We start from the raw sequence: 14422 nt of genomic DNA on the forward strand, positions 1-14422 counted from the left end.
TAATGAACTGTTCACGTTTTCCAAGCTTTCTTCATTATTACTTCAATATTGCAATGCACAAGTATGTATTTGATGAATTTGATAATGAAACAGAATTGCTCCAGTTTAATTAATCAAAGGTGCCCCTACCATTTCAAGATGGAAGTGCATGGCAAATATAAGCAAAACAACATGAACTATAAGCAACTCATACAAAATGCTGGAGGAACTCAGCAGGTCAGGCAGCATCTCTGGAAATGAATAAACAGTCAATCTTTCAGACCAAGACCCTTCATCAGGACCTGAGAAAGAAGGGGGAAGATGCCAGGATAAAAAGGTGGAAGGAGAGAAAGGAGGCTAGCTGGAAGGCGATAGGTGAAGCCAGGTGGGTGGGAAAGGTCAAGGGCTGGAGCAGAAGGAATCTGATAGGAGAGGAGAGTGGGCCATAGGAGAAAGGGGAGGGGGTGGGGATGCAGGGGAGAATAATAGGCAGGTGAGAAGAAGTAAAAGGTCAGAGTGGGGAATAGAGGAAGTGTGGGCTGGGGGAAGAAGGAGAAAATCGATATTCATGCCATCAGGTTGGAGGCTACCCAAACGGAATTTCAAGTTTGCTAGATGTGCTACTATTGCCATCCCTGTCTCAGAGGCCAATGTCAGAACATCCTTCAAGAGGGTGAACTCTCACAAGTCAGTACAGGTCAGCAATAGTACCTCCTCCTCTCTGAAAATCAATGCAGGTGCACCTCAAGGACTTGTGCTTAGCCTGCTGCTCTGCTCTCTCTACACTACTGAATATGTGGCCAGGCGCAGTTCAAGCACCATCTGTAATTTGCAGATGACGCCGCTGTTGTTGGTAAAATCCCATAGCAAGGAGGCAGCATACAGGAATGAGATAGCTTGGCTGGTTGAATGGTGTCACAACTACAACAACCTCACAATCAACATCAGCAACACCACGGAAGGCAATGTCAAGATAACACTGATCCACACCGAGGGTCAGCAGCTTCAACGTCCTGACGGTCAACATCTCCGAGGATCCTGGGCTCAACACAATGATACAATCACCAAAGGTGCTGGGAGAGGACCCATACACAGGACACAAACACGTCTTTCTTAGGTATAATAAAATAGCATTTATTACTCGTTACACAGAAGATCGGGAAATCGAGGACAAAGAGAAACATGAACCTCGGACTAAGGGACTAAGGACTTGGATCGCCACGGACCTGGGACTTGGAAACAGGGAACTGGGACAGCCGCGGACCTTGGACTTGGACCCTGGGGACTGGAACCACCACGGCCCTTGGGGAGCAATGGGTAGAAAGGGGGGGGAACCCCCGTCGGGCAGCAGCAGTCCGGCCGGACCTCCCCGACGGAGGCAATGGGTAGGTAGGGACAGAACCCCCGTCGGGCAGCGGCAGTCCGGCCGGACCTCCCCGACGGAGGCAATGGGTAGGTAGGGGCAGAACCCCCGTCGGGCAGCGGCAGTCCGGCCGGACCTCCCCGACGGAGGCAATGGGTAGGTAGGGGCAGAATCCCCACCGGGCAGCGGCAGTCCGGCTGGATCTCCCCGACGGAGGCAACGGGTAGGAACATCAAGTCAGGACTCCGCCTTCCACTCAGGCACCAAGCCGGGACTCTTCAAAGGGAGTAGACACAGACACTGGGCATGACATCGAGCCGAGCCAGGACTCTGCCTTCAGCTCAGTCACCGAGCCGGGACTCTTCAAAGGGTAGACACGGACAATGGACATGAACGTCGAGCCGAGCCAGGACTCTGCCTTCAGCTCAGTCACCGAGCCGGGACTCTTCAAAGGGTAGACACGGACAATGGACATGAACGTCGAGCCGAGCCAGGACTCTGCCTTCAGCTCACCCCTGGTAGATTGACCTTGCTCGGACCCACTCTGGCGAAGGAAGGCGAATTGCTGGCACCCCGATGCGGGCTGAATCACTCTGGCTTGTCGTAGCGGTGGCGACTTGCGAAGGCTTCTTAACACTCTCGCCCCGAACAGCTAAAGCCAGGGGCTTATAAGCTGCTGGTTCGGGTCGAGGGTAGATCACCTTGATTGCCAAGCTCAAGGGACGCGTGAAACGGAATTAAAAGGGAACAAGGCGTCAATGGTCCGGATCGCAACATAACTAAATTTAAAGGGGAACCGATCCAGACCATGACACCAAGGAACCATGTCTGTGGTCCTACTTCATTAGGAGTTTGGTGAGATTTCACTTGTCATCGAAAGCACTTGTGAATTTCTCTAGATATGCTGTGGAAAGCATTTGGACTGGTTGCATCATAGGAGGCTCCAACGCAGAGGATTGAAAGAGGATACAGAGGGTTGCAGACTTAGCCAGCTCCATCAAGAGCATAACCCTCCCTACCACTGAGGACCTCTTCATGAGGAGGTGTCTCAAGAAGGCATCATCGAATACTAAGTATCCTCACCATTCAGATTTGCCCTCATCTTGTTGCTACCATCAGGAGGAGATACAAGAGTCTGACGACTCACATTCAACTATTTAGGAACAGCTTCTTCCCCTCTGTTATCACATTTCTGAATGATGCAAGAACCCATGAACACTACTTGGTTATTCCTTTTTACTGCAGAGTTATTGTCATCTGCAAGATGTTTTGAGTATTTGCACTGTACTGATGTTGCAGAACAGCAAATTTCATGACCTATAGTCAGGAATAATAAAACTGATCCTGATTCTGATACAAGTGCCACTTAGCTCTCATCCCTTCCCATGAACTTTAGCTTAATCAGCCATTTCCAGATACATTTTCCTCAACTTGCAAATTAGTACATGATTTGTTGTCAATTACTATAAAAATGCATCCATTGGCATTGCTATTCCAATTTTCCCGGTAGCTTGTTAACGATTTCTGAAATTAAAAGTGGATGAGTTATCTGATGAGGCTTTAGCTTCATTTGGCTACTTGCCTTTACGTCATCTTTTCAAAATAAACAGAGATTACAAAGAGAATATTAAACAATTCAAACTGAACAGTTCAGAGAGAAGAAAGTTATTGGAATGAATAGTGAAAGATAAGAATTATGTTTGTCTATACTAAATATAATTAAGCTCAGAGAGCAGGTCAAAATAAAGAGAAGCAGAGGAAATATGAATGAAGAACAAAGTGTAAATATTTGATAGAGGTGTACCAAATTGTGAGGGGTATAGATAGAGTAAAGGCAACCAGGCTTTTTCCACTTAATAGGGTAAATGCAAGCAGGCTTTTTTCACTGAGGTTGGGTGGAACTACTACTAAAGGTCATGGGTTAAGGGTGAAAGGTGAGAAGTTTAAGGAGGGCATGAGGAGAAACTTCATCACACAGAGGGTGGTGAGAGTGTGGAGTGAGCTGCCAGTGCAAGTGGTGCATGCCAGCTCGATTTCAATGTTTAACAGAAGTTTGGATAGGTACACGTATGGTAGGGGGAATAGAGGGGTATAGTCCAAGTGCAGGTTGATGGGAGCACTAGATGGGCTGAAGGGCCTGTTTCTGTGCTGTATCTTTCTACGACTCTGACTCTATTTAACAGCTACTAATGTGAAGACTGAATTCATATGCATATTTGAGCTGAGGAAGTCATTTTGTTGGAAATTCCCATCTATGTTTGAATGTGTTAATTTAAAAACTCTTTAGGAGTTTTATCACAGAGAAAATAATTTAAGTTCTATATTTCAACATGTATATGACATTAGCATTTTCGTGTTCTGCTAGGCTGTGTGGGCTGGCTGGGGACATGCTTCAGAGAACCCCAAACTTCCAGAGCTCCTTCAGAAATACAACATTGCATTTTTAGGTAAGTTTTCTTCTCCCCAATAAGAAGCCACTGGAACATTGGATTTAATTCTGGGACCCAGTGCTGCTATTGACTGAAAATGTTTGAGATTCACACATACTGCAATTACTGTCATAATAAAAGATTAAATGAAGTATGGTGAAAGGAGTTTCATGTGCTTTACAATACTATTAACCTAGAAAAGTTGCTAACATGACGTACTACTTTTCCATAAATTCTGTTTTATTCTATGAAAGTCTGTGCCCCAACCTACCAATTACAAATTTATCACTGAGGCCTGACATGGTCACTCTGTCAGAAACCTCGAAGCAGGTCGTCATGGCAGAAATGACAGTACCTTGAGAAGACCAGATTGAGAGGCATTGGAGCATAAGAAGACAAGGACCAGGAGCTGGTTAGAGGGGTGGAGGGCACAATGTGAGCCTACAGAGGTTTTGCTGGCTGCCGGCTCTGCAAAACTTGCTCAGGGTGGCTATGGATCAAGAGGTGTGCCCCATAGACCAATGCTGCTGGGACACAAGCCAGGGCCTGATCAATCCTGAGTGAGTCGCCTGGGCGAGGATGTCTGATGTAAAAAGACCAAACACCAGGCTACATCATTGATGATTAGTCCCAGTAAATCCTACAATGCATCTCAGCATTATCCTGAAGTTTTAGAAAACCAGAATATTGCACGTCTGTTGACCTTACGTGTTTGAATTACAACTGCATGGTACACTCGCAGCTACCACTGCCTAATGATGAATTCCTGTCCTGTTGTGGAACTGTGTTCTGTTTTCTCACTCTTGTCTCCAATTGTTTTGGTCCCATTTTATTTCATGTAGGTCCTCCAAGCCAAGCTATGTGGTCACTAGGTGATAAAATTGCCTCTACCATTGTAGCACAGACTGCTGGGATACCAACACTGCCTTGGAGTGGAAATGGTAAGGCGATGAGTCTAACTTGCAGAGAGTATAGCACAAATACAGGCTCTGCAGCCCACCAAGTGTGCCCTTCACCACTAATCCTACACTAGTGCCAATTCACTCTCACCCATTCCCTGAGAATCTAACACTCACCTACACAGGTTAAAATGACTAATTAACCTACCAAACTACACATGTTTAAACTGGAGCCCCGCGGGGGGTGGGGGAAACACCCGTGTCATAAGCAAAGCAGGCAAACGTGACATGGACAGCACCTGAGGCCAGCATTGAACACAGGTCAAAAGATGAGGGAGAAAAGGAATAATTCCTGGAAGTCAGGATTTTAGGCTAAATTGGCACCTTACACTGAGCCTAGGCTACATATAGACCTGGTGCTCCTGAGAGCAACTGGAGTCAGCTGTACAGGAACCACCAGTGTTTTGTTCATTTGCTGTGTACAATGTTGTATGACGTAGGCAATCATGGTCTTTCCATAACCATGATTGTTCTTGGCAAATTTTTCTACAAAAGTGATTTTCCTTTGCCTTCTTCTGGGCAGTGTACTTACAAGATGGGTGACCCCACCCATTATCAGTACTCTTTAGAGATTGTCTGCCTGGCGTCAGTGGTCACAAAGCCAGGACTTGTGATATGCACCAGCTGCTCATACGACCATCCACTTCCTGTTCCCAAGGCTTCATGGGACCCTGATTGGGGGGGAGGGGGGGCTAAGCAGGTGCTACACCTTGCCCATTGGTGGCCTGCAGGCTAGTGGTGGGAAGAAGTAGCTTAGACCTCCTTTGTTAGAGACGTATATCCATCCTGCCACCCCACACAACTGTTTAGAGAAATTTAAATGAATTTTACATCAATTACTTACAAGAGCAAAAAAGCCTGTCTTCTGGCTTTTTAATCATTTTCTATTTTTTACCAATATTCCAAAACATAAAGAACATTCACTTCTTGCCTTCCATTTTGCACAAAGGAGAATACATTGCCCAATGAAAGTGGTATTGCGAACGAATTTTTAGCCAGCATGCTTGCAGGTGCCTCTGAATTTGACTGATACTGATTTGCTATTGCTTATTTACTTGGAGTTAAACATGTTATCATGTAATGATTATATCCTATCAATAATCCAGGTCTGACTTTTGAATGGACAGAAGAAGATCAGAGACTGAAAAGGATTGTCAGTCTTCCCAAGGAACTGTACATGAGTGGGTGTGTGCGAGATGCTACTGAAGGTTTAGAAGTACGAAACATTATATTTGTAATAAAACGAGACATAAGGTGCAGCTGACTCATTTGTAGAATATAAGCCAATGCGTGCATATCTTCAATTGATGAATTTCTGTTCCATGAAAGCAGTTTCAAAGGTTCAAAGTACATTTATTATCAAAGAATGTATATATTGTACATTGTTTGTTATAAAGGTAACAGAAAGAAGGGAATTGAATAGAGATACTAATAAAAATAATAAAAGCAACTTTAGGACCAAGTCCACCTTTTCTAATCAGGTGAAGGTGGCTACTGTGGGAAGTAGTGAAAATCTGAGGAATAGTAAATTAGTTGGTAGATTATACCAGATTACTCCTGAAATTACTCCAGCAAATAACTTTCATGCTGAGTAGTAGATTTTGAACTTGATTCAAAACAGTAATTTCATTTTGTACTTTTTGTTACTGGGTGCACTATCAAGTGTCCGTGTCCTAGATCGAGTGTAGAATACATCAGAAAAAGATCAAAGCTTATCTTATTCTGCCTGGGCAACATATACTATCTTTGCATATGTATGGGCAGTTGTTTCCCAAGGCCTTTATATTTTATTCTATTTATAACTTTGATTTCCTCTTGTTAGGAAATAGAGGATGGAGCAGCATTATAATTAAACTGATGTGGAAATGAACATTTGAATCTGCTTTGTTAGCTTTGACACAAGGCCAGCCTTCTCTTAGTTATGCTAACTATCAAGGTTGTTAGAGTAATTCAAAAGAACATAGAATATCACAGCATAGGGACAGGCCCTTTGGCCCATGATGTCTGTGTTGACCATCATGCCAATTCAAAATCCTATATCTCTCCATGCTCTGTTTGTTCATATTCTTGAGTAAGTATCTCACAGATATCACTGTTATATCTACTTTTATCACCTGCCATGACAGTGTGCTCCAGACACTTACCACCCTCTGTATAAAAATGGTGCCCTGTAAATCTATGTTAAGCTACACCCCCCACCGCCTCACCACTCTCACCTTAAAGCTGTGTCCTTTAGCATTTGACATTTCCACCCTGGTGAAACTCCAACATTATTTATTCCTTTCTTAATTTTACTAACTTCTCTCAGATTATCCCTCAGCTTCCAGCACCTCAGAGAAAATAATTCAAGTTTTCTCACTCTCCTATCCAGGCAATATCATGGTCGAACTTCTGCACCCTCTCCAAAACCTCCAGAGCCCTCCTGTGCTATGGTGAACAGAACTGTACAGAATATTCACTTTATACAGCCGCATAACTTGCTGACTTTCAGATTCAATACCTAGATCGATTAAGCCAAGTATAGCATACGACTTCTTTACCATCCTATCTACTTGTCACTTTCAGGGGGCTATGGACTTGTTTGCCCAGATCCCTCTGAACATCAATGCTCCACTTACTGCATACTTTCCTCTTACATTTGACATTCAAAGTGCACCACTTCACATTTGTCTGGACTCAACAGTTCTCTGCCCATATTTCCAATCGATACTGGTGTATCACTTGCTGATTTTTCTCACCATCTCCCATTCCACCAATGACTGTGTCATTTGCAGACTAACTAATCAACTGCTCGAAACTTTTGTCCAAGTCATCTGTATGTATCTCAGACAACAGCAGCATCAGATATATTTGAAAACTGTCAGACATAAAGTAAATAATTAAATGTAAATAAAATCATTAATAGCTTTTGAAAATAAAATTATCTAAAACTTATTTACAATTAAAAATGAACTTAAACCAAAATATTTAAAAAGTTAAATTTTTTGCTTCATATTTGCGCCTTTTGATTATCAATAAAATTAATATACAGTGTAGAGCTGGCAAATTCTCAGCTTAACTTCTGGGAAAATCAAAATCTGAATCTAATCAACAGTTTCAGGAATTCCATGACTGAAAAGAAGTCCAGGAAGTGCTTCCACTTCAAAGGTAGAGCAGGGTGAATGGCCTAATACTGCCCTGTGTTTTATGGCATATGTTGTCAGTTGTGCATTGAGCAGCAGGTGCTGAAACAGTACTGTTCAGTAGTTTAAGTACCTCCACTTGGCCATTGATGATACAAGCCATTTGAAATCAGAAAAATAGAAGAAACTTAAATACCCAGAGCAGGTTGATTGCTCTTGTAACAGTGTTTCAGAGAAAGCTCTCCCAAAGATGGGAAAGAAAATAGAAGCAGTAGTCTGACACTATGCTGGTGGAACCAAAGTTACGTTAAACAAATAAAGGAAGCTCAGGGAGAGGATCATTAACTGATTTTTTATTAAACTTGATCAAAGCTCATGTCTGTTATCAGCTGGCAGGGATTCTGTTGAGCCTTTGTAATGAATGCAGGAATTTACCACAGAGAACTATTTAGTCTATCATATGTATACTAATTTAACAAAAAGCAGTTCAGACTCCTAGGTTTCTTTTCTATCCTCTATGGAATAAATGAATAAATTGGCAGAAGTGATTAATATCAGTCCCATAGAATTGGCATTGATGCAAATGGGTATGTCAATCTATGTTTCGTGTTTTACTTTATCTTTGCTGTTAACTTTATTGCCTTTATCATATTTCACAAGATCACAAGACAAAGGAGCAGATGTAGGCCATTCGGCCCATTGAGTCTGCTCTGCCACTCCACCACGAGCTAAACTATTCTCCCATCTAGTTCCAATTTCCGGCTTTTTCCCCGTATCCCTTGATACCCTGACTAATTAGATGCCTATCAATCTCCTCCTTAAACACCCTTAATGATTGGGCCTCCACAGCTGTATGTGGCAATGAATTCCATAAATCCACGACCCTCTGGCTAAAACAATTTCACCATATCACTGTTTTAAATGGGTACCTTCTAATTCTAAGACTGTGACCTTGTCCTGGACTCACCCACCAAGGGAAACAGCCTTTCCACATCTACTCTGTCCAACCCTTTCAACATTCGAAATGTTTCTATTAGATCCCCTCTCATTCTTCTACTATAATGAATATTTGGCACTCTGATCTGCAGTATTGGTCGAAGTACATTTTGTGCATGCACTTTCATTATGGCCTGTTGTGGAAGTGGCTCTACATCAGGTAAGTGGACAGAGACAGGAGATATCTATCAGAATTAGATGGAGCAGCCAAGCATTTTTCAGGAATTGTTGGAATCACTGAGCAGAGAACTCACCGCTGGCAGCAGCTAGGGGCACTCAGGTAAAACTGACCACTGCTGCAGATCTCCAAGTGCTCCTCTGATAGATTTTAACTGCATAAGTGAAGTTGCTTTGCTGGTCAGAACTGGCAAACAGTATCAGATTTAACATAGCTCTTTTAGGGTGATGCAGATATTGGTCTTTATAGGAGCCAGGGTTAAAGAAGGAAGTATGTTAATAGTCACAGGCAAACAAGGCTTCTTTGTTTCTCCATACAAGTGCATTGCAGCCAAACGGCAACCTGTTGCAGAGGGATCTGTGTCAGGAGAAAATGTTTTTGGCCCTTTGGTAAGGAACTATGCCTTAAGCTTTGAAAGATTCTTCCAGCTATTGATCAGACTATTGGGAATCATTTCTACATGTTCTCAGTGGTGATTTGCTGGCACCCAATGCCTTGCTTCCACATGCCAGACAGCTCCTACTTAGATTGGATTAGATTAGATTCTGTGTCGAGTACAGGTACAAAGCCAATGAAATGCAGTTACCATCTAACCAGAAATGCAAAGAATTGTGTTATTTACAAAATAACTGTGAATAGAAAGTAAGTGCTACAGCACACAAATATAGAAGTACTGAGACAGTACAATATGGGTGCAATACTGTTTAGCGCTGTGATGTGAGGTTCAGCAGGGTGACAGCCTCAGGGAAGAAGCTCTTCCTGTGCCTGCTGGTGCGGGAGCGGAGGCTCCTGTAGCGCCTACTGGACAGGAGGAGAGTAAAAAGTCCATGGTTAGGGTCAGATGCATCCTTGATAATGCTTTTTGCCCTGCCCAGGCAGTGTTTATGGTAGATGTTCTCAAAGGTGGGCAATTGGGTGCTGATAATCCGCTGGGCAGTTTTCACCACACGCTGGAGTGCTTTGCGGTCCGATACGGGACAATTGCCATACCACACTGAGATGCAGTTGGTGAGTATGCTCTCAGTGGTACAGCGGTAAAAGTCCGTCAGTATCCTGGGACAGAGGTGAGCTTTCTTGATGTTCCGCAGGAAATAAAGGTGCTGTTGCGCCTTTTTGATCAGGATGGAAGAATTCAGGGACCAGGTGAGATCCTCAGAAGTGTGGACACCAAGGAATTTAAAGCTTGATACACGCTCCACTACAGCTCCATTGATGAAGATGGGGATGTGAGTGTGGCTCCTAGCACCTAGCAGTCCTAACAAAGGGTCTCGGCCTGAAACGTTGACTGCTTGATTCTATGGATGCGGCCTGACCTGTTGAGTTCCTCCAGCATGTTGTACGTGTGGCTCCTAGCATGCCTGAAGTCCACAATGATCTCCTTGGTCTTCTGGGTGTTAAGGGCCAGGTTGTTGTCGGCACACCACGTGGCCAGGTGCTGGACCTTGTCCCCCTCTGATCAAGCCAACCACCGTGGTGTCGTCTGCGAACTTGATTATGGAGTTAGAACCATGTACAGGAATGCAGTCATAGGTGAAAAGGGAGTACAGAAGAGGGCAGCCTTGAGGCACGCCGGTTCAGGGTGAGAGTGGAGGAGGAGAGGTTGTCTAACTTAATAGATTGGGGTCTGTTAGTCAGAAAGTCCAAGGTCCAATTGCAGAGGGATGAGCTGATAATAAGCTGTAAGAAGTTTGGCGATCAGCTTGGAGGGGATCGCAGTATTGAATGCTGAACTAAAGCCAATGAACAGCATTCTGACATAAGAGTTGGGGCTGTCCAGGTGGGTCAAGGCAGAGTGAAGTGTTGTGGAGATGGCATCCTCTGTTGACCTGTTGGTGCGATAGGCAAATTGATGGGGGTTCAGGGTAGTGGGCAGGCAGGATTTCAGGTATGATTGAACCAGTCTTTCAAAGCACTTTGCAATAATGGGGGTGAATGCAACTGGGCGGAAGTCATTCAGGCCTGTGGCAGTGGAATGCTTCAGTACTGGCACAATGGTGGCGATCTTGAAGCTTGTGGAAACAACTGCCTGGGCCAGGGACAGATTGAAAATGTCTGTGAAGACCCCGGCCAACTGCCCTGCACAGACTCTGAGCACGTGGCCAGGTATTTCATCCGGACCAGCTGCCTTCTGTACATTCATCCTGCTCAGGGTGGCGCAAACATCGGAGGTGAAAAGTGAGAGAGGCAGTTCACCATGTGGGAGATCCACTTTGAGGGTGATCTCCTTGTTCTCTTGGTCAAAGTGAGCGTAGAAGTAATTGAGCTCATCAGGGAGGGGAGTAGAGCTGGAAGGGGGCACAGTATTAGGTGGTTTGAAGTCTGTAATGACCTGTATGCCATGCCACATGTGTTGGGGGTCTGAGGAGTTGAATTGCTCCTCGATTCTCTGTTTGTATACGTGTTTAGCCTGAGAGATTCCCCTCCTCAGGTTGGCCCTGGCTGAACTATAAGCTTTCCCGGTCTCCAGACCTGAAGGCTGAATCTCTGGCTTTGAGCAGGAGGTGAATCTCTCTGTTCATCCATGGTTGCTGGTTGGGGAAAACTTTTATTTGTTTTTGTAGTGTCATTCTGTCTACACACTTGTTGATGTGCTCAAGGACAGAGTTGGTATATAAGTCAATGTTAATCTGAGAGTCTGTGGGCAGCAAACTCGCTCCAGTCTGTGTGCTGGAATAGGTGCTGAGGAACAGAGTCAGCACCCTCCAGCCAGATCTTAATAGTCTTCATTGTGTCAACTTTTCCTGTCAACTTTGCCAGGGATTCTGATGACAAGTTACCTGGTGTAAAACTTCCTGTCATTTCCCACACTGGATCAGTTGATAGGTTTCAATTTTCCTTGTGTCCTGCTGGCATGACTCTAGCCCTCAGTTTTGTTGGACCCTGTACTGAAAGAAACTGCCAGTCCTTTAGGACTGGTGTTTTCTCCATGAATCCCTTTTCACCTCCTAACAGTGGGTTCATTTATGGTCTGGCACAAAAATGACCAAAACACACTTGAAGAGAATTAAAAATAGGGACAACAATAGTCCAGAGAGCCTGTTGGCCCTGTTTTACAGTAAGTCTATGACTGATCTAATATTTGGTTTGCCAACATTCACAAAGATGTGCATTTTACAATTCAGGCATTAAAATCATCATATGTACCACGTTACATGACATAGCCAATCATGGTCCCATGGCCAGGATTGTTTGTGGCAAATTTTTTGCAGAAGTGGTTTGCCATTGCCTTCTTCTGGCAGTGTCTTTACCAGACGGGTAACCCCAGCCACTGTCAATACTCTTCAGAGATGGTCTACCTGGTATCAGTGTTGTATAACCAGGACTTGTGATAAGTATCAGTTGCTCATACAACTTGCTCCCGTGGCTTCATGTGACCTTGATCAGGGGTCTAAGCAGGTGCTACACCTGCCCAAGGGTGAACTGCAGGTTAGCGGAGGGAAGAAGTGTCTTCCACCTCCTCTGACTCTTCAGCTTGTCACCCAGGCATTAAAAATGCATGGCTAAAACATGAAATACGTAATGCACATTATCTCCTTTAGAGATCACCCACTTGGGATAAAAGATAATCTTAGCTAAAACATTTAAAATTATGAGGAAGTTTAACAAGTGAAAATACTTCCTGTAGAACTGGGATGCATAGATTCAAGATAAAGCATCTCCTACTTAAAACCAAAATGAGAAGTTTCTTCTCTCCTACTGCTATAACAATTTGAAAATTGAACCTATTTGAGTTATTAGTCCTTTGAATTAATGTCCTGCTTATTTCACTCCGAGATATTTTTGGAATAACTGCAATTTTAGTAAAACTAATGCTATGTTTCTGATGTTTATGTTTAGGTTGCAGGAAAGATTGGCTATCCAGTAATGATCAAAGCATCAGAAGGAGGTGGAGGGAAAGGTATCCGTAAGGTTGATAGTGCGGATGACTTTTCCAATCTCTTCCGACAAGTGAGTCAACATTGTAGAGCTTCTGTGTTGTAATTACTGTAAAGGTTGAGGTTTCCTGTTTTGAAAATGTAACCGTATACTATTTACAAAACTAAAATAATCAGAATCAGAACCATGCTTAATATCACCAGCATATCTCGTGAAATTTGTTAACTTTGTGGTAGCAGTACAATGCAACACATGATAAATACAGAAGAAGAAACTGAATTGCAGTAAGTATATATGTAGATTAAATAGTTCAATTAAAATAAGTTGTGCAAAAACAAATAAAAAGTAGTGAGGTAGTGTTCATGGGTTCAATGTCCATTCAGAATGAAATGCTAGAGGGGAATTGCTGAGAGTGTGCCTTCAGGCTTCTGTACCTCCTTTCTGATGGTAATGATGAAAAGAGAATATATAGAATACATGGAATTGGGAATTCAAAAATAAATTTCATTCTTGAATTTAATGATTTGACTGACATCTCTCTTTAATCTTGCAGAGGGAATTAAGTTTGAAAAGTTCATTATGGTGTAGATATTATCATATACAAATCAACCTTTAAGATTTTTGCCTTGCTGCCTTGTTTTGTCATTGCATTCGATTCTAGCCAGGTAAGGGAAGTAGTCTGACAAATTTCTTGTCAACAAGAAACCTCCATCCTTTAAAAGATTTACTTGATCAAACTATTGTGAGCCCAGCACAAACACCACTCTAGCTCTTACCATCCTATCCAGTTGCATGCTTACTTTAGCATTTCATTTATCTTTCCTTTCCTTGAATGTGTTGTTCCATGGCTTGGGTATTCATTTTCTTTATGTGTCAGGTTCGACGAGCATGTTAAAAAGTTGTTTCATTCCTAGGTAAAGGAAAATGATTCTGCTTATGTGTTTAAATATCCAGCATTCAGTTCCTCCACTGTCTGACAGCTTATTTGGTGCTTAATCTTGGATGACTGTTTTTCTTTATCATAATGCTAGGCAAATGCACTACAGACTACCCCTGTCACTAATAAATGCCTTTGGGTGAGCTAGACTCATTACATTCTCATTGTTTTGTTTGATACAGAGGCATTCTGCTTCTGATATAACATGCTGCACCATGAAGTCCATTTGCTTCTAGATCTATAATGTCACCTCCATGCATCCACACCTCAGCTCACTGGTTTCTGGAATCTTCATTGCCACGTCCCTCCAAGTGTCATTTCAATTATTATCTGATTGTTTTCTTATTCCATTATCTCTATAAACTTCAGTTTATTCTGTCTCTGCTGGTCAAACCCTGTAACCTTGTCAGACGTTCCATTATGCCATACATTGATTCCTGTTCTCCCAGCACTCACATTTTAAGTCCACGTCTTTTTTTTCATCAATTATCCCATACAGTCTTAACCTTCCTGGAACCTATCTGCTCAGCTCTTGAGTCTTTAGATTGCCACCTATTGTTATGTCGAATTTGCACTAATGTTA

General features: G+C 43.1%; 1 protein-coding gene across 1 annotated transcript in view; it reads left to right on the forward strand.

The window, feature by feature from the left end:
• acacb (acetyl-CoA carboxylase beta) overlaps positions 1-14422 on the forward strand; it is a 172863-nt gene that overhangs the window by 25331 nt on the left and 133110 nt on the right. Inside the window, exons 5-8 of the mRNA XM_073065876.1 lie at positions 3708-3789; positions 4614-4712; positions 5837-5946; positions 12864-12974. Coding sequence (XP_072921977.1) covers positions 3708-3789; positions 4614-4712; positions 5837-5946; positions 12864-12974 — 402 coding nt within the window. The remainder of the gene's footprint in view (positions 1-3707; positions 3790-4613; positions 4713-5836; positions 5947-12863; positions 12975-14422) is intronic.

This window comes from Hemitrygon akajei, chromosome 14, assembly GCF_048418815.1.
Source record: "Hemitrygon akajei chromosome 14, sHemAka1.3, whole genome shotgun sequence".
Taxonomy (NCBI): Eukaryota; Metazoa; Chordata; class Chondrichthyes; order Myliobatiformes; family Dasyatidae; genus Hemitrygon; species Hemitrygon akajei.